This window comes from Bombina bombina, chromosome 1 (genome assembly GCF_027579735.1).
Source record: "Bombina bombina isolate aBomBom1 chromosome 1, aBomBom1.pri, whole genome shotgun sequence".
NCBI lineage: Eukaryota > Metazoa > Chordata > Amphibia > Anura > Bombinatoridae > Bombina > Bombina bombina.
Genome location: NC_069499.1, coordinates 1,240,077,090 through 1,240,098,949, shown reverse-complemented (window position 1 = coordinate 1,240,098,949; position 21,860 = coordinate 1,240,077,090). Strand labels below are relative to the sequence as shown.

General features: G+C 40.5%; 1 protein-coding gene across 1 annotated transcript in view; it reads left to right on the top strand.

The window, feature by feature from the left end:
- LOC128647972 (polycystic kidney disease protein 1-like 2) overlaps positions 1-21,860 on the top strand; it is a 543,684-nt gene that overhangs the window by 52,658 nt on the left and 469,166 nt on the right. Inside the window, exons 2-3 of the mRNA XM_053700651.1 lie at positions 3,939-4,103; positions 20,698-20,877. Coding sequence (XP_053556626.1) covers positions 3,939-4,103; positions 20,698-20,877 — 345 coding nt within the window. The remainder of the gene's footprint in view (positions 1-3,938; positions 4,104-20,697; positions 20,878-21,860) is intronic.

Below are 21,860 nucleotides of genomic sequence, written 5' to 3'. Positions count from 1 at the left end.
TAATGTTTTTTCATTTATAACATTCAAGAATATAGTCCTTGCGTGGCATAAATTCTGTAGAATATTAGGGCTAGATTTTACTTTTTCCGAATTTCTCCCTATTCAGGGCAACCCAGTATTCTCCCCGGGGCATCAATCAAAGATCTTTTAAGTTATGGGCAGAGAAAGGTCTAAGTTCAGTTTGTCAATTATTAGGTCTAGATGATTTAGTACTACCAGGGGAAACTTTGTTTTCACTATATAACTTACCTAGCTCAGATTTATTTACATTTTTTCAAATTCGACATTTTGTCGCTGCGCAAGAGTGGACGTTCCCCTTGTATATTGCGTGGTCCGATGTCAGGACTCTATTACAAAGATTTGTTTCGGGTGTAACATCAATTTCACTAATATATGATATTATGCTGTCAAAGCAAACCCAATGTTTTTTAGACAAGATTTGTAATTTTTGGATCCCGTCAATTCCAGATATAGATCAGGAAAGAGTCAGGCAGAGTTTTAGTACTCTGGATAAGTGTAAAATTCCATCAAGTTGGAAGGAATCGCATATGAAGCTTATAAATAATTTTTATCTATATCCAGCTAAACTTGCCAGATTCTATGCAACTAGGTCCTCATGTTGCACAAGATGTTCGTATCTGAAAGCAGATTTATTTCATATGTTCTGGTCATGTCCTAAGATAAATCAGTTATGGTTGAAAATTATATATTGGTTCAACATTATTCACAATTTATCTATCTCCCTTACGTTCCAGGATATTGTCTTATTAATTAAGACCTTAAGTGATCAAGATAGTTATTGGGTACATCCACTAAAAACTATAATATTAGCGGTAAGACAGAGTATATTAAAAACCTGGAAATCGAGAAGAGGGCCTGCCTTCTCAGAGGCAAGATTATCTTTGAATCCTACCATCTTCAGGATTCTTCAGAAAAAAGAATCAAGAAATTTTTATTTGGATGGTATGCCATTATTAAGTCCTACCCTCTACCTATACAAAAACAGATCTTATCGCCTTTTCTGTCTTCTACTAGTTTTGCTGAGATGGTCATATTAGAGTTGTTCCCACATACATGGATAACAAATGCTACTGAGATACAATATTAGTTGTCTCAGGGATTTTTTTTTTTTCTCTTCCTTCCCTTCCCTTTTTTTTTTTTATTTCTTTCTCAGGCTCCCCCCAGCCAGGTGCTGCGAGGAGTTAATTATACAAATGCTGATTAATTAATGTCATATGCTGCTTTATGGTTTATGGTTTTTTGTATAGCTAAGTCGTTTGATTTTGTTATTGGCTATATATGACAACAAGAGTGATTTTTGTATATTGTACTCTTTCGGCGACCAATAAAGAGATATAAAAAAAAAAAAAAATCTAGGCTCATTTTGGTATATTTCACCGCCACCATTTCACCGCCAAATGCGATCAAATAAAAAAAATCGTTAACTTTTTCAGGAACTTTAGATTTCTCACTGAAATTATTTACAAACAGCTTGTGCAATTATGGCACAAATGTTTGTAAAAGCTTCTCTGGGATCCCGTTTGTTCAGAAATAGCAGACATATATGGCTTTGCCATAGCTTTTTGGTAATTAGAAGGCCGCTAATTGAAGCTGTGCACCACACATTTATTAATTAACGTTAATTTTAGCTTTAGTGTAGAGCTTACCCTCCCACCTGAAACTTCCCACCCCCTGATCTCTCCCTGACCCCTCTCAAATAGCCCACTCCCTCCTTCCCACTCACTGCATCAGAACCTTTTTTTTGTAGCAGCGTAGTGGTCCCACGCGCTTCTGCCCACCTTCCCTACCCCTCCAGCGATGGGCTGCCCACCTGCCTCCCTCCTTGCCCTCCCACCCACAAACGATCTGCACCACCACTGTCAGATGTAGAGAGGGTCACATCGGACAGTGATGGTATTCTTTGTTGAAAACTAAACCTAGGTAGGCTCATATGCTAATTTCTAAACCCTTGAAGGCCGCCTCTTATCTCAATGCATTTGACAGTTTTTCACAGCTAGAGGGCGTTATTTCATGTGTACCATATAGATAACACTGTACTCACACCCGTAGAATTACATATGAGAGGGCACTGATTGGCTAAAATGCAAGTCTGTCCAAAGAACTGAAATAAGGGGGCAGTCTGCAGAGGCTTAGATACAAGGTTATCACAGAGGTAAGTGTATTAATACAACAGCGTTGGTTATGCAAAACTGGGGAATGGGTAATAAAGAGATTATCTATCTTTTTAAACAATAATAAATCTGAAGTAGGCTCTGTCCCTTTTGATTTAAACTTTCCCATCCCTTTAAAGGGGCAAAAAACAGTATGAACTAACATATGTTACTAGATATATAATGCAGCCAAAGCTTACCTGCAAAACGGTTTCTGTTTCAACCTCCATTAACCCCTTTAATTCAGTCATAGTTTTGTTTGCAGCAAGCTCCCCCCTGGGCATTTCCATATATGGAAGGTGCTATCCAGGCCATAGCTTCTGCAGAATGCACTCCTGCACACTAGGGGGCAGAGTCACATGACACCTGACTAAAGCAGTGCACAGTATAATGCAGAAGATTTCACAAAGCATGTGACATTATCACCATGGAAACGAGCAAGCTTCTTTGCATCAGACAATAACAGTACTTGCTGTCCCTCTTCAAACCCGCCTTGCTTACTTAAAGGGACACTGTACCCAAATTTTTTCTTTTGTAATTCAGAAAGAGCATGCAATTTTAAGCAACTTTCTAATTTACTCCTATTATCAATTTTTCTTCGTTCTCTTGCTATCATTATTTGAAAAAGAAGGCATCTAAGCTATTTTTTGGTTTCAGTACTCTGGACAGCATTTTTTTTATTGGTGGATGAATTTATCCACCAATCAGCAAGGACAACCCAGGTTGTTCACCAAAAATGGGCCGGCATCTAAACTTACATTTTTGCATTTCAAATAAAGATACCAAGAGAATGAAGAAAATTTGATAATAGGAGTAAATTAGAAAGTTGCTTAAAATTGCATGCTCAATCTGAATCACGAAAGAAAATTTTTGGGTACAGTGTCCCTTTAAGTAATTATCCTCACATGCACACTTTGTTATATGATACCACAAGGTTTAGAGTAGGACACTGATAAGAGGTTGGAGCAGGCTAAACTTGACAGTACTGAATTGTAAGTAATACACTTTTTTTCACACATTGTTTTACCTCAGTTGACCCTTTTATAATATGCACAAAAAGCAAAATGTTTTATGGCACGTTAAGCAATCAGTATGGCCAATGACAAGAAGCATATATTTGAAGTCGCTTAATCAGCAAGTAACTCCCAGTAGTGCATTGCTGTTACTAAGCCTACTAAGGTAGGCTTTTCAACAAATGCTATCAAAAGAAGGAAACAAATTAGTAAACAGAAGTTAACTGGAAAGTTTTTTAAAACTGTATGCACTATGTGAATCAAGAATAAACATTTTTGGGTTTTATGTCCATTTAAGTTGCTTTTCTGTTGTGCATTCTGGGTTCCCTAGGATGGAGCACTCAGGAGAGTAGGGTGAGATGATTCCTCATCCCACTATCAGGTTTCTGTGTTTAGAATCCCCTCTTTATTCTCTCTAACTTAAAGGGATACAAAACCAAATGTTTTCTTTAATGATTCAGATAGAGAATGCAATTTTAAGCAACTTTCTAATTTACACCTATTATGAATTTTTCTTTGTTCTCTTGCTATCTTTATATAAAAAGCAGGAATGTAAAGCTTAGAAACTGGCCCATTTTATGTTCAGCACCCTGGAGAGCGCTTTCTTATTGGTGGTATTAGCCAGCAAAATTCAGGCCAGACAGTTTTTCGTTAAGGGAATCAGGAAAAAAGCAATACTAATACTTATCTGTGACATCTATAAAAGGCTGTAACAACTGACAACATCAATGAATTATGTTTTGTTTTTTCACAGGAGCACTGATGTGGCTGGATACCTCAAATGTCAGTTATAGTTACTGGCACACAGACTTCTCTTCTGCCATTAGCGGCCAGTGTAGCTACATCATGAAAGACAGTGACTACCACTGGGGGATAACTGGGAACTGCAGCCAGGAGTTTTATTTCATCTGTCAGTTTGGTAAGTAAAATTCTCTTTATTAAAAATTGAGGTCTCAGACAAAAAAATAAATTTATGTTTACCTGATAAATTTCTTTCTTTCTGGATATGGTGAGTCCACGGCTTGAGTAATTACTGTTGGGAATACCACTCCTGGTCAGCAGGAGAAGGCAAAGAGCACCACGGTTAAACTGCTAAGTATTACTCCCTTACCCACAACCCCCAGTCATTCGACCGAAGGGAAATGGAGACAAAGGAGTAACACAAGGTGTAGAGGTGCCTGAGGTTATAGTCAAAAGAACAACTGTCTTAAAATAAAGGGTGGGGCCGTGGACTCACCATATTCGGAAAGAAATACATTTATCAGGTAAGCATAAATTTTGTTTTTCTTTCCTAAGATATGGTGAGTCCACAGCTTGAGTAATTACTGTTGGGAACCAATACTCAAGCTAGAGGACACAAATAAATAGGGAGAGACAAGACAGGCAGTCCTAAACAGAAGGCACCACCACTTGTAACCAAAAAGAAAAAGTAGTGGCAGTAGCTTTCTGACCTTTCTGTTTTCTAGAGAAACAAAGAGGGCAGAGGACTGACGAAAATCCTTAGTCGCCTGTAAGTAGAATTTAAGAGCATGTACAACATCCAAATTGTGTAACAAATGTTCTTTGGAAGAAGAAGGATTAGGACACAGAGAGGGAACAACAATTTCCTTATTGATATTTCTATTAGAAACAACCTTAGGAAGGAAACTTAACTTAGTACGAAGAACTGCCTTATCGGCATGAAAAATAAGATAAGGGGAATCACACTGCAGAGCTGAGAGTTCCGAGACTCTTCGAGCAGAAGAGATAGCAACAAGAAGCAAAACCTTCCAAGATAACAACTTAATGTCTATGGAATGCAACGGCTCAAACTGAGCCAGCTGTAAAACTTTAAGAACAAGGTTAAGGCTCCAAGGAGGAGCAACAGTCTTAAAGACAGGCCTGGTTTTGACCAAGACCTGACAAAAAGATAGCACATCTGCCAAACGTTTATGTAGTAAACCTGATAAAGAAGAAATCTGACCCTTCGGGGTACTGACTGACAATCCCTTCTCCAGGCCTTCCTGAAGAAAAAATAAAATTCAGGAATTCTAATTCTACTCCAAGAATAGCCCTTGTATTCATACCAATAAAGATATTTACGCCATATCTCATGGTAAATCTTTCTAGTAACAGGCTTGCGAGCCTCAATCAGCTTCAGAGAAATGTGACTTTGATTAAGGAAGGGACACTGAATCAAGAGATCCCTCCTCAGAGGTAGTCTCCAAGGTGGGAGAGATGACATCTCCACTAGGTCTGCAAACCAGATCCTGACTCGTGGAAGGAGAGCAAATGGAGGAAACAGGTATACCAACCTAAAAACCCAAGGAACCGCCAGAGTATCTATCAGAATGGCCTGCGGATCTCTTGACCTTGAACCGTACCTTGGAAGCTTGGCATTCTGACGGGACGCCATCAGATCTAACTCCGGCACCCCCCATTTGAGGACTGAGCTGGAAAACACCTCTGGATGGAGTTCCCACTCCCCAAGATGAAAAGTCTACCTGCTCAGAAAATCTGCATCCAAGTTGTCTAGTCCTGGAATGTGGATGGCAGATAGACAGCAATTTGTGGGTCTCTGCCCACTGAAGTATCCGAGTAACTTCCTTCATGGCTAAGAAACTCCGAGTTTCTCCCTGGTGATTGATGTATGCCACAGAGGTTATGTTGTCTGACTGGAACCTGATAAACTGGGCTGAGGACAACTAAGGCCAAGCCAATAGAGCATTGTAAATCACCCTCAACTCCAAGATGTTGATGGGAAGAGCAGACTCCTCCCGAGTCCAAAGGCCCTGAGCTTTTAACGAGTTCCAAACTGCTCCCCAGCCCAGCAGGCTGGCGTCCGTGGTCACGATCACCCAGGAAGGTCTCTGAAAGCATGTGCCCTGAGACAGATGTTCCTGAGAAATCCACCACGGGAGAGAATCCCTTGACGACTGATATAACTCTATTTTCTGAGATAGATCCACATGGTCGCCATTCTATTGTCTGAGAGCACAACTGGAGAGCTCTCAAATGGAATCGAGCAAAAGGAATGATGTCCATAGAAGCCACCATCAGACTAATTACCTCCATATATTGAGCCACTGAAGGATGAGCAGTAGCCTGAAGAGAGAGACAAGAGGAAATTATTTTGTTTTTCCTGACCTCTGTCAGAAAAATCTTCATCAATAGAGAATCTATTATGGTCCTTAAGAACACTACTCTTGTAGCAGGGGAAAGGGAGTTTTTTTCCAGATTCACATTCCATTTGTGGGAACGAAGAAAAGACAATATCTCTGTGTGAGATTTTGCTAGTTGAAAAAATGGCATCTGAACCAATATGTCGTCCAGGTAGGGTGCCACAGCAATTCCACAAGAACGGACCAAAAGAGCCACAGAACCTTTGAATAACTTCTGGGAGCTGTGGCTAGACCAAATGGAAGGGCCACAAGCTGGAAATGTTTGTCCAGAAAGGAAAATCTCAGGAATCTGTGATGGTCCCTGTGAATAGGAACATGAAGATACATATCCTTTAGGTCTATGGTTGTCATGAACTGACCCTCTTGTACTAAAGGAAGAATGGAGCATATAGTCTCCATCTTGAAGGATGGAACTTTGAGAAACTTGTTTAGACACTTCAAATCTAGAATGGGACGGAAAGTTCCCTCTTTTTTGGGAACCACAAATAGGTTGGAGTAGAACCCGAGACCATGTTCCTGCATTGGATCTGGAACTATCACTCCCAGGGAGGAAAGATGTTGTATACATTTCAAGAATGCCTCTCTTTTTATCTGGTCTGCAGATAATCTTGAGAGAAGGAATTTGCCTCTGGGAGGAAAAGTCTTGAATTCCAATATGTAACCCTGGGATACTATGTCCACAGTCCAGGGATCTGGGACATCTTATATCCAGGATTGAGAGAACTGAGAAAGTTTGCCTCCCCACCTGATCCGATCCCAGATTGGGGACAAACCCTTCATGCTGATTTGGAATCAGCTGCAGGTTTCTTTGATTGTTTCCCCTTGTTCCAAGACTGATTGGGTTTCCAAGAAGACTTGAATTGTTCCTGCTTGGAAGAAGAAGGGGAAGGCTTTCCTCTGAAGTTACAAAAGGAACAAAAATTACTCTGACCTGTCCTTTAGGCCTATTCTTCTTATATTGAGGTAGAAAAGACCCTTTTCCACCCGTAATATCAGATCATTTATGCCAAACAAGGTTTTGCCTTTGTAAGGAATCGCCAGATACTTGACTTAAGAGGAAACCTCCGTAGACCAGGATTTCAACCATAACGCCCTGTAGGCTAGGACAGCGAAACTAGATGTTTTAGCTCCTGGTCTAACAACCTGTAAAATGGCATCTGCAATAAAGAAATTGGCCAATTTAAGAGCTTTAATCCTATCTTAAATTTCATCCAAAGAAGTCTCTACTTGAAGAGAATCAGACAAGGCGTCGAACCAATAAGATGCTGCACTAGTCACGGTGGCAATACACACTGCAGGTTGCCATTGGAGACCTTGATGAACATATATCTTTTTTCAAATAAGCCTCCGGCTTCTTGTCCATCGGATCCTTAAAAGAGCAGCTATCCACAATAGGAATAGTGGTTCTCTTAGCCAGAGTGGAAATGGCCCCTTCAACTTTGGGTACAGTATACCAAGGGTCTTTAATGGAGTTCTCAACAGGAAACATTTTCTTAAAAATGGGAGACAGGGAAAAAGACACCCCTGGTTTCTCCCATTCCTGTGATATAATCTCCCTAGCATGGTCCGGCACAGGAAAAACCTCAGAAGTGGAAGGTTCATCAAAGAAACTATTACGTCTATATCAGCCGTAAAGAGTCAGTCCAGGATTAGGCCCAACTGCTAGAGTGATAATTGACACACACACACTAGCACACTGAGAGAAAACCAGGACATGACCCACTCAGGAAAGAAAAAACAGTTAGTATGCAAGAAAAGAAAACTGAGTACTCACAGAAGATGCAGGGCCATGGGAACAGGTACTTGATGAGAAGTAGGAGTACAAAGTACAGAAACTAAAAAGCAGTCTGAGGATATTTCATTAGCGTGGTCAGGTAAAACAGAGGTCAGTATCTCTTTAAAGCAGCCAGAGGTTGATCTGTTAGAGTGGTCAGGCAAAGCAGAGGTCTGTATCACTTTAAAGCAGGCAGAGGATGATCCATTAGAGTGGTCAGGCAAAGCAGAGGTCTGTATCACTTTAAAGCAGGCAGAGAATGATCTGCTAGAGTGGTCATTTAAAGCAATGGTCAATGTCCCTTTAAGCAGGTTTAAGGATTCAGCAACAGAGTGGTCAGGCAAAGCAATGGTCAATGTCCTTTTAAGCAGGTTTAAGGATTCAGCAACAGAGTGGTCAGGCAAAGCAATGGTCAATGTCCCTTTAAGCAGGTTTAAGGATTCGGCAGCAGAGTGGTCAGGCAAAGCAAAGAACAATGTTGTTAAAGCAGGTTTAAGGATTCGTCAACAGAATAGTCAGGCAAAGCAATGGTTAATGTCCCTTTAAGCAGGTTTAAGGATTTGGCAGAAGACTGGTCAGGCAAAGCAAAGATCAATGTCCCTTTAAGCAGGTTTAAGGATTCGGCAACAGAGTAGTCAAGCAAAGCAATGGTCAATGTCCCTTTAAGCAAGTTTAAGGATTCAGCAGCAGAGTGGTCAGGCAAAGCAATGGTCAAATTCTTTAAACAGGTTTAAGGATTAGGCACTCACATTTAGTGTACAAGCCAGGAAGCAGGAAGCGAAATCCTACAAACGGGCACCAGAGAGAAATTCCACCAGAGATTTAAAGGGCCGTGGCGACTAGGGGGTGTAACACAGGAAGGCTGCGTCACGTTACTAGGCAACGTGACGCGGCGAAGATAGAGAGAGAGAGAGACCCGGGAGCCGCGGTGACATGGCAATGATCAGATCATGACAGTTTACTAGATTTTTTAGGAGTGACAACGACAGGGGTATCAGAGTCATCTAGAGTAGCTAAAATCTCCTTTAACAATACACAAAGGTGTTCAAGCTTAAATCTGAAGGATACCACCTCAGTCTCAGAAGAAGGAATATTACTGTCTGAATCTGAGATTTCACCCTCAGAAAGTCCTGATTTATCTTCCTCATCAGACTTATGAGAAAGTGCAACTTGGGAAGCAGAACTGTGGACAGACACCTTACTTTCTGAATTTCTAGATTCCCTCTTGCGTTTTCCCTGTAATCTGGGAATGGCAGCTAATGCCACAGATACCGCTGAAGATACCTGGGCAGCAATTTCTGCTTTTAAATAAACTCCACTAGGAGTTATAGAGGAACCGCAGGACACTGCATGTGTCGCCATTGAGGCTTGGCGCATAGCAGGAGAAAGCTGAGGTAATATTTTAACAGCATTATCTTGAGAGACAATAGGCTCAAAAATGTTACCTTTATTTTGCAAGGTTTTCTTGACCTATGAAGAACATAATTGCATTGGAGCTGCAATTTGTGCATCTAAACATAAGCATGAATTCATGAGAGTAGGCTCTTGCTCCATATCAGACATTTTGGGAAACATTAAATAAACTTGTACAGATAAGTTTCAAAGATTTTAATATTCAATTAAAATAAGCCAAGGAAAAAATACACTTTAAATTTTATCCCAAATTAGGATTGATCCACAGCTAAAATTATGTGAGAAAAGTTAAGAAAAAAACTTTTAATAAACATCAAATAAACTTCTAAAATACCCCTCAGACAACCCCACACCTCAATTACTGAGGTGCCTTACTGCTACCAATTAAGACCGGATCACCCATAAATTAAGAAAAACAACTTTTTCCTCAGAAACGTTATGAAGTAAAGCCAGTCATGTGACCGCAACTGCAAAGCTCAAATTACTGCTGCGACACAGAGAGGCACTAAAATAGCTTTCTGATACACTGAGTAAAAGAAATATTGTTTTTTTTTCAAACCCGACAGTTTAAAATGTTGTATCATTTTATTTTAAACCAAAGAGGAAATGAATAAGCTGCTGAAATAGAGAATTTAGCCTTACTTTCGGTTTAAACTTGTATTGTTTTATCAAGTAAATATGTGTCAGAAAATAAAGCCTAATAAAAACACTTTACCCTTTTTTTTTTAAAAAGAGTTTAAATGTTAGTCTCGCACATGCTACAATGCCTGCTTCATGCCCCAATGTAACCCATACAACAGGATTATCTATGTCCCAATAAAAAGCAGTGTCTTTTAATTTGTTAAGTGCATGGTCTCCCCAACTAGAAGAAAAAGCACTTACCTGTGCCGCTCTCTGGCATGTAGACAGTTACAAGGTATGAGAAGGCACAATTCTTCACAGAGACCATTGAAAAAGAAAGAACAGCCAACTCTGGCTTTCTAAACTAGGGCAGCAATTGTTAGGAAAACTCAGTAAGTACCTCTTTACAATTTCCTTACTGCTTTAAAGCCACCACTACCCGACTGCAAGGAATAACGTGGAATACAGCTATACCGTAAAACTTGCTTGTAGATTAAATCTAAATTTTTATTCAGACACCAAAACTTCACCTCCTCCATGCACCAAAGGCAAAGAGAATGACTGGGGGTTGTGGGGGTTGTGGGTAAGGGAGTGATATTCCCAACAGTAATAACTCAAGCCGTGGGCTCACCATATCTTAGGAAAGAAATAAAGTTTAATTACTTTTAATGAACAAGCACATCAAACATGATAAAAGAGCTTGCAATGTTATAAGCCAAAGGTAAGCAAAAGTCAAACATACATTGTGAGTGCCAGACTCTGCACATGAAGGGTTTAATTGCACAACCCTGTATAAGAGCCAGTGACGTGCACTCATAGGAGGCAGGTGAGGCAGTGCCGCACCTGCCATTTGGGGCAAAAGAAAAACAGAGAGTTTTATTAAAAAAAAAAAGTTAATTTTTTTTTTTTTTTTCACGTCAAACTGTAATATTGCGCAATAGAGAGGCACTGGGTTCTGGTGTTTCTCTATTGCGCAATATTTGTAGTGTATTTTTATATCTAGCTGCTCTGCAGCATCACCCGGTGGTGATTTGCAGGAGCAGCGCGGCTGAGAAAATTGCTATATGAGGCATCTCTCATAAGGCCTCGACTGTTCCCTGGGAGACCGGCTCATCCAATCAACACCGGTGTTGACTCCCTGGCCCTACTTAGCCTTACAGTGCACTACTGAGACTGAGTGTCTGCGCATGCGCAAGGAAGGAGCAGCGCGCGCGGCGGGAACAACAGCCAGTCACAGTGCCACTCATTCCTGCTTGACACCTCTGAGCCAAGTAGCGAGAGTGGAGTGGGGGAGGAGGCTGCCTGTCCCTGATCTATTGTAGAGAGAGAGTGAGACTCGCACCGCATATCGCAGCTGTTGCCCCTGCCTGACCGTGACCTGTCGGCTCAGCCTGTCACCTCAGTGACCTCACCTGAAGGAAGGAGCCGTCCAAGAAGTGCACACAGTCCGTCACACTGTCACACAAGTAAGTCATCGGTGTGATAGTGTGATGATCGTGCAGTACAGCCATCATGTATATTTTTTATTGTGAGGCTTGGGGTTGTAACGGGTTGTATGTAACTTGTATAGTTGTATTGTAAGTTAATATACGGGACCGGGTAGTGGTGGTGGGTGCCTGCCCCCCCCTCTGCTTAAATTGCCTGTGTGTGTTGGAACTAGGAACTTGTGACGCAGTCTGATCCTCTTATTTGCTTAGTAAATGTATTTTGTGTATGACCCGGTCAGTGTTGTAAGTACTTACAACACTGACCAGGTCATACACCACAAAATACATTTATTAAGCAAAACTTGCAAGTTGCTGGCTATGCTATCTATGTTGTTCCACTTCCCAACTTCTCTGGCAACTTAATAAATATATTTTAATGAGCAGCCATCTTGCAGCCATCTTGTGATTTAGTGCTGTGCTTATTTGCTTAATAAATGTATTTCTTCTGTTATGTGTGATCAGTCCACGGGTCATCATTACTTCTGGGATATTATCTGCTCCCCTACAGGAAGTGCAAGAGGATTCACCCAGCAGAGTTGCTATATAGCTCCTCCCCTCTACGTCACCCCCAGTCATTCTCTTGCACCCAAAGACTAGATAGGAGGTGTGAGAGGACTATGGTGATTATACTTAGTTTTTATAACTTCAATCAAGAGTTTGTTATTTTACAATAGCACCGGAGCGTGTTATTACCTCTCTGGCAGAGTTTGAAGAAGAATCTACCAGAGTTTTTATTATGATTTTAGCCGGAGTAGTTAAGATCATATTGCTGTTTCTCGGCCATCTGAGGGAGGTAAAAGCTTCAGATCAGGGGACAGCGGGCAGTTGAATCTGCATTGAGGTATGTAGCAGTTTTTATTTTCTGAATGGAATTGATGAGAAAATCCTGCCATACCGTTATAATGACATGTATGTATACTCTACACTTCAGTATTCTGGGGATGGTATTTCACCGGAATTACTCTGTAAAAGTACATTAAACCTTTTAATTGGTATTTTTCATGTTAAACGTTTTTGCTGGAATGTAGAATCGTTTGCATTTCTGAGGTACTGAGTGAATAAATATTTGGGCATTATTTTTCCACTTGGCGGTTGCTTGTTTTAATTATGACAGTTTCGTTTCTCTCTCACTGCTGTGTATGAGGGGGAGGGGCCGTTTTTGGCGCTCTTTGCTACGCATCAAAAATTTCCAGTCAGTTACTCTTGTATTTCTGCATGATCCGGTTCATCTCTAACAGAACTCAGGGGTCTTCAAACTTCTTTGAAGGGAGGTAGATTCTCTCAGCAGAGCTGTGAGACTTATATAGTGACTGTGATTTCAAACGTTGTTACAAATTTAATTAGTGTTACTTTGCTAATGGGAACAAACCTTTGCTAAAAGTTGTGTTGTTTTTTAAAGATTGAATGCTTTAACTGTTTTTCAGTTCATTATTTCAACTGTCATTTAATCGTTTAGTGCTTCTTTGAGGCACAATACGTTTTTGTTAAATAAGATTGTAACCAAGTTGCATGTTTTTATTGCTAGTGTGTTAAACATGTCTGATTCAGAGGAAGATACCTGTGTCATTTGTTCCAATGCCAAGGTGGAGCCCAATAGAAATTTATGTACTAACTGTATTGATGCTACTTTAAATAAAAGCCAATCTGTACAAATTGAACAAATTTCACCTAACAGCGAGGGGAGAGTTATGCCGACTAACTCGCCTCACGTGTCAGTACCTGCATCTCCCGCCCGGGAGGTGCGTGATATTATGGCGCCTAGTACATCTGGGCAGCCATTACAGATAACATTACAAGATATGGCTACTGTTATGACTGAAGTTTTGGCTAAATTACCAGAACTAAGAGGTAAGCGTGATCACTCTGGGGTGAGAACAGAGTGCGCTGATAATTCTAGGGCCATGTCTGATACTGCGTCACAGCTTGCAGAGCATGAGGACGGAGAGCTTCATTTTGTGGGTGACGGTTCTGATCCAAGCAGATTGGATTCAGATATTTCAAATTTTAAATTTAAATTGGAAAACCTCCGTGTATTACTAGGGGAGGTTTTAGCGGCTCTTAATGATTGTAACACTGTTGCAATACCAGAGAAATTGTGTAGGTTGGATAAATACTTTGCGGTACCGGCGAGTACTGACGTTTTTCCTATACCTAAGAGATTAACTGAAATTGTTACTAAGGAGTGGGATAGACCCGGTGTGCCGTTCTCACCCCCTCCAATATTTAGAAAGATGTTTCCAATAGACGCCACCACACGGGACTTATGGCAAACGGTCCCTAGGGTGGAGGGAGCAGTTTCTACTTTAGCTAAGCGCACCACTATCCCGGTGGAGGATAGCTGTGCTTTTTCAGATCCTATGGATAAGAAATTAGAGGGTTACCTTAAGAAAATGTTTGTTCAACAAGGTTTTATATTACAACCCCTTGCATGCATCGCGCCGATTACGGCTGCGGCAGCATTTTGGATTGAGTCTCTGGAAGAGAACCTTAGTTCAGCTACGCTGGACGACATTACGGACAGGCTTAGAGTCCTTAAACTAGCTAATTCATTCATTTCGGAGGCCGTGGTACATTTAACCAAACTTACGGCTAAGAACTCAGGATTCGCCATTCAGGCACGTAGGGCGCTGTGGCTAAAATCCTGGTCAGCTGATGTAACTTCTAAGTCCAAATTACTTAATATACCTTTCAAGGGGCAAACTTTATTTGGGCCCGGTTTGAAAGAAATTATCGCTGACATTACAGGAGGTAAGGGTCACGCCCTGCCTCAAGACAAAGCCAAAGCTAAGGCTAGACAGTCTAATTTTCGTCCCTTTCGGAATTTCAAAGCAGGAGCAGCACCAACTTCCACTGCACCAAAACAGGAAGGAGCTGTTGCTCGTTACAGACAAGGCTGGAAACCTAACCAGTCCTGGAACAAGGGCAAGCAGGCCAGGAAACCTGCTGCTGCCCCAAAGACAGCATGAACCGAGGGCCCCCGATCCGGGACCGGATCTAGTGGGGGGCAGACTCTCTTTCTTCGCCCAGGCTTGGGCAAGAGATGTTCAGGATCCCTGGGCGCTAGAGATCATATCTCAGGGATACCTTCTAGACTTCAAATTCTCCCCCCCAAGAGGGAGATTTCATCTGTCAAGGTTGTCAACAAACCAGATAAAGAAAGAAGCGTTTCTACGCTGTGTACAAGATCTGTTATTAATGGGAGTGATCCATCCGGTTCCGCGGTCAGAACAAGGACAAGGGTTTTACTCAAACCTGTTTGTGGTTCCCAAAAAAGAGGGAATTTTCAGGCCAATCTTGGATTTAAAGATCCTAAACAAATTCCTAAGAGTTCCATCGTTCAAAATGGAAACTATTCGGACAATCTTACCCATGATCCAAAAGGGTCAGTACATGACCACAGTGGATTTAAAGGATGCTTACCTTCACATACCGATTCACAAAGATCATTACCGGTATCTAAGGTTTGCCTTCTTAGACAGGCATTACCAGTTTGTAGCTCTTCCATTCGGGTTGGCTACGGCTCCAAGAATCTTCACAAAGGTTCTGGGTGCCCTTCTGGCGGTACTAAGACCGCGAGGAATTTCGGTAGCTCCGTACCTAGACGACATTCTGATACAAGCTTCAAGCTTTCAAACTGCCAAGTCTCATACAGAGTTAGTTCTGGCATTTCTAAGGTCGCATGGATGGAAAGTGAACGAAAAGAAGAGTTCTCTTTTTCCTCTCACAAGAGTTCCATTCTTAGGGACTCTTATAGATTCTGTGGAAATGAAGATTTATCTGACAGAAGACAGATTAACAAAGCTTCTAAATGCATGCCGTGTCCTTCATTCCATTCAACTCCCGTCAGTAGCTCAATGCATGGAGGTGATCGGCTTAATGGTAGCAGCAATGGACATAGTTCCCTTTGCACGTCTACATCTCAGACCGCTGCAATTGTGCATGCTAAGTCAGTGGAATGGGGATTACTCAGACTTGTCCCCTACTCTGAATCTGGATCAAGAGACCAGAAACTCTCTTCTATGGTGGCTTTCTCGGCCACATCTGTCCAGGGGGATGCCATTCAGCAGGCCGGACTGGACAATTGTAACAACAGACGCCAGCCTACTAGGTTGGGGCGCTGTCTGGAATTCTCTGAAGGCTCAGGGACAATGGAGTCAGGAGGAAAGTCTCCTACCAATAAACATTCTGGAATTGAGAGCAGTTCTCAATGCCCTTCTGACTTGGCCCCAGTTAAAAACTCGGGGATTCATCAGGTTTCAGTCGGACAACATCACGACTGTAGCGTACATCAACCATCAAGGAGGGACAAGAAGCTCCCTAGCAATGATGGAAGTATCAAAGATAATTCGCTGGGCAGAGTCTCACTCTTGCCACCTGTCAGCAATCCACATCCCGGGAGTGGAGAACTGGGAGGCGGATTTCTTGAGTCGCCAGACTTTTCATCCGGGGGAGTGGGAACTTCATCCGGAGGTCTTTGCCCAAATACTTCGACGTTGGGGCAAACCAGAGATAGATCTCATGGCATCTCGCCAGAACGCCAAACTTCCTCGCTACGGATCCAGATCCAGGGATCCGGGAGCGGTTCTGATAGATGCTTTGACAGCACCTTGGAACTTCGGGATGGCTTATGTGTTTCCACCCTTCCCGCTGCTTCCTCGATTGATTGCCAAAATCAAACAGGAGAGAGCATCAGTGATTCTAATAGCACCTGCATGGCCACGCAGGACTTGGTATGCAGATCTAGTGGACATGTCATCCTGTCCGCCTTGGTCTCTACCTCTAAGACAGGACCTTCTGATACAGGGTCCATTCAAACATCAAAATCTAACTTCTCTGAAGCTGACTGCTTGGAAATTGAACGCTTGATTTTATCAAAACGTGGTTTTTCTGAGTCGGTTATTGATACCCTGATACAGGCTAGGAAGCCTGTTACCAGAAAGATTTACCATAAAATATGGCGTAAATACCTATACTGGTGTGAATCCAAAGATTACTCCTGGAGTAAGGTTAGGATTCCTAGGATATTGTCCTTTCTACAAGAAGGTTTAGAAAAGGGTTTATCGGCTAGCTCATTAAAGGGACAGATCTCAGCTCTGTCCATCTTGTTACACAAGCGTCTGTCAGAAAATCCAGACGTCCAGGCATTTTGTCAGGCTTTAGCTAGGATCAAGCCTGTGTTTAAAACTGTTGCTCCGCCATGGAGTTTAAATTTAGTTCTTAACGTTTTACAGGGTGTTCCGTTTGAACCCCTTCATTCCATTGATATAAAATTGTTATCTTGGAAAGTTCTGTTTTTAATGGCTATTTCCTCGGCTCGAAGAGTCTCTGAGTTATCAGCCTTACATTGTGATTCTCCTTATCTGATCTTTCACTCAGACAAGGTAGTTCTGCGTACTAAACCTGGGTTCTTACCTAAGGTAGTCACTAACAGGAATATCAATCAAGAGATTGTTGTTCCATCCTTGTGTCCAAATCCTTCTTCAAAGAAGGAACGTCTTCTACACAATCTGGATGTAGTTCGTGCCCTCAAGTTCTACTTGCAGGCAACTAAGGATTTTCGACAAACGTCTTCCCTGTTTGTCGTGTACTCTGGTCAGAGGAGAGGTCATAAGGCTTCGGCTACCTCTCTCTCCTTCTGGCTTCGTAGCATAATTCGTTTAGCCTATGAGACTGCTGGACAGCAGCCTCCTGAAAGAATTACAGCTCATTCTACTAGAGCTGTGGCTTCCACTTGGGCCTTTAAGAATGAGGCCTCTGTTGAACAGATTTGCAAGGCTGCAACTTGGTCTTCGCTTCATACTTTTTCCAAATTTTACAAATTTGACACTTTTGCTTCTTCGGAGGCTATTTTTGGGAGAAAGGTTCTTCAGGCAGTGGTTCCTTCTGTATAATGAGCCTGCCTATCCCTCCCGTCATCCGTGTACTTTTGCTTTGGTATTGGTATCCCAGAAGTAATGATGACCCGTGGACTGATCACACATAACAGAAGAAAACATAATTTATGCTTACCTGATAAATTCCTTTCTTCTGTTGTGTGATCAGTCCACGGCCCGCCCTGTTTTTTACGGCAGGTAAATATTTTTTAAATTATACTCCAGTCACCACTACACCCTTGGCTTCTCCTTTCTCGTTGGTCTTTGGTCGAATGACTGGAGGTGACGTAGAGGGGAGGAGCTATATAGCAACTCTGCTGGGTGAATCCTCTTGCACTTCCTGTAGGGGAGCAGATAATATCCCAGAAGTAATGATGACCCGTGGACTGATCACACAACAGAAGAAAGGAATTTATCAGGTAAGCATAAATTATGTTTTTGTGTTAGACAAGGTCAGTATTGTAACTTTTACTATTACTAAATATATTAAAATAAGAAATATATTTTAAAATACATTTATTAAGCAAAACTTGCAAGTTGCTGGCTATGCTATCTATGTTCCACTTCCCAACTTCTCTGGCAGCTTAATAAATATATTTTAATGAGCAGCCATCTTGTGATTTAGTGCTTATTTGCTTAATAAATGTATTTTGTGTTAGACAAGGTCAGTATTGTAACTTACTAAATATATTAAAATAAGAAATATATTTTAATGAGCAGCCATTTTGTGATTTTGTGCTTATTTGCTTAATAAATGTAAACTTACAACACTGACCAGGTCATACACAAAATACATTTATTAAGCAAAACTTGCAAGTTGCTATGCTATGGTATGTTTGTTGAAAATCAGATCTAAATATGCTCATTAGCTACTGAGCATATTTAGATATTTTTTCCAACAAAGGATATCTGATTTTCTTCATTCTTTTGATATCCTTTGTTGAAAAGCATATCTAAATACGCTCAGTAGCTAATGAGCATATATAGAGCTGAGTTTCTTCATTCTTTTGATATCCTTTGTTGAAAAGCAAATCTAAATATGCTCATAGCTACTGAGCATATTTAGATATGATTTCCAACAAAGGATATCTGATTTTCTTCATTCTTTTGATATCCTTTGTTGAAAATCATATCTAAATATGCTCAGTAGATACTGATTGGTGGCTGCATATAGATACCTCATGCGATTGGCTCGCCCATGTGCATTGCTATTTCTTCTACAAAGGATATCTAAAGAATGAAGGCGTATCCGATTGCTAGCCACTGCCTCACCAGCCTCTGATTAAGAGATCAGCGATGCCTCCATCTGGAGGATGTTGGTGTTTCTTCAATTTGCTCATCTTATTCAAAAGGACACTGTACTGTGATTTTTGTACCCTTATGTGTTGCCAATGAAATGTTATACCACCTGTAGAATATTACATGTATTTGAATGTTTTCCTTTAGATCTCTTCCATTTGAATGGACATGTTCTTGAAAACAATAGGTGGTGGTTTCAATGAGCAAATCTGTATATTTTAATACAAATATAAACATAAAGAAGCTATTTCCAATGAATGTAATATTCTGCAGCTGGTATAACAAGTAATATGTTAAATGGATATAAAAGTGCAAAAAGGAAATGCTGTAAAATGATAGAGCATTTTACTGCTCCACTGTTTGCATGTATCCATGTATTTAAGCCCTGCAAAGTTAGTCAATTCCAAGGCAGCAATGAACTATTGGGAGCTAGCTGAATACATCTGGTGAGTCAATGACAAGAGGCATATAGGTGCAGTCGGCTATCACCAGCTAACTCCCAGTAGTGCATTGCTGCTCCTGAGCCTACATAAGTATGTTTTTCAATAAAGGATACAAAGATAACAAAGTAAATGCGACAATTGAAGAAAATTTAAATGTCTCTGCATGTTTATGTTGATTTTTATGTCCCTTTAAGAAGAAACACATTTCACATTACAGTGTCCAATTAAAGTCAAACAGTTATGAGAAAAGAAACCTGTAGAAGTGCAGAAATCTTTAGAAGCACAGTGCTGATTTTATGGTGAGAGTTCTTACGGTATTGTTTGTTTAGTTGCTAAATATATGGAAAATAATGTAAATATGCTTTTAATAAAAAGGTAACATATTTTCCCCTGTATTATATTAGTCCAAAAGAAACAAATATTTAATTTATTGGCTAGCAAACTCAAAATTAAACTTGCCTGATTCAACTTTCCGGTTTTCTTCCATTATTTAATTTGCTTCATTCTCTTGATATCCTTTGTTGTAAAGCATACCTAGGTAGGCACAGGATTAGCAATGCACTACTGGAAGCTAGCTGCTGATTGGTGGCTGCAGATACAGTATATGCCTGTTGTCATTTGCTCTCCCAAAGTGTTCAGCTAGCTCCTAGTAGTGCATTGCTGCCCTTTCAGCAAAGGATATCTAGAGAATGAAGCACATTTGGAAAGTTCTTTACAAGTGTATGCCTTATCTGAATCATGAAAGAAGGATGCTGGGTCTCATATCCCTCTTACATACCTACCAGGAAAGGATAAGCAGATAAATGTTTATTGTTAAAATCAATTTATATAAAAAAAGTTTAATTTTGACTAGACTATCCCTTTAACTGATCACTTCTCATAAAGATGCAATTTAACTTACTTTTTAATCTAGCTGTGCCATTCTAATACCCTGCACTCCGGCTGCCCTCCTCAAAACTTTTAGTGCTCAGGCATCATCATATTTCTCAAAATTATAGATTAAACAGAAACAATGTAAAAAGTGCAACTTTCTGGGAGGATTTGTTTGTCACTAAAAAGTCTACCTAATGGCCAGTTGTTTTAAAGCAAAGCCAAATCTATCAACACTGTCTCTTATTAATAAGTATCAAATTGATCTGAGTTGATTAGAGTTGAAGTTTCTGGTATAGTTTTAAATAACAATATCATATAAATATTATTGTATTGTTGCAGAATATTACTTGTGATATCAAATAATATATCAATGCAAATATATAAAACCATATATATTAATGGATGCATGTTAAAACATTTTTGTTTTGTCAGTTATATGTAAAGTTATTATACAGTGGGTACTAATTGCTTATATCATTTCTTCACACAACAGAGAATGCAGAAAAGGCCTTTCCTTGAGAAAATAAGACATGATTATTTATTTATTAATTTGTATTTTTTTACTTTAGAGTTTGGCCATACTATAGCCTGTGATAACTACAATGCCACAGTGCAGTGCGGATCTGGTGAAGTTGTACAAATTGGTGATAGCTTTTATGGCCGTAAAAACCCTCACTTCTGTACCCAGGATACCCCATTGCCGGTTACAGACGACTGTACCTGGACTGATGTAACAGAACAAGTCGCAGGTAAATATGGGTTATCCTCCACCAATTAAAAAAAAAGTTTTATAGATCAAAAAGACATAACTTGTTTATCAATAACACAAGTAACGTTACCATTAATAATCATACATGTTTGTATGCAGCAAATACTGCTATATTAAAGGGACAGTCTACTTGAAAAATGTTATTGTTTAAAAAGATAGATAATCCCTTTATTACCCATTCCCTAGTTTTGCACAACCAACACTCTTATATTAATACACTATTTACCTCTGTGGTTACCTTGTATCTAAGCCTCTACAGACTGCCCCTGTTCTTGTTTGCCTACCTACTGCCTACCGCCTTGTTTGCCTACCTACTGTCATACCTACAATAAACTTGCAAATACTCTGTGCACGCATGCGCTCACTGCCGCAGTCGGCAAATACAGAACACCGTCCACAATTTTGGCACTAGCTGGGGACATGAAAATATCAGTGCTAAAAAAGGCAATATGTTCTTTTATTCAGTATATTGAATATTATTATACTGATGAATTTGATTAAAGGAGTCAACGTATTTGCAACTGCGGCAGTGAGTGAATGCATGCAAGGGGTATTTGCAAGTTTATTATAGGCGTTGTGCTCTAATATTTGCCGACTGCGGCAGTAAACGCATATGTGCAAAGGGTATTAGCAAGTTTATTGTAGGCGTGGCCGTAAGCGTTATGTGGTTGGCAAACGTAACACGGTAGGCAAACACAACAGAACACCCTCTTATCTCAGTTCTTTTGACAGACTTGCATTTTAGCTAGTCAGTGCTGACTCATAAATAACTCCACAGGAGTGAGCACAATGTTATCTATATGACACACATAAACTAGCACTATCTAACTGTGTAAAACTGTCAAAATGCAGGTGGCCTTCAACAGTTTGGAAATCAGTTTGAGCCTACCTAGGTTTAGCTTTCAAAAATGGATACCAATATACAGGGAGTGCAGAATTATTAGGCAAATGAGTATTTTGACC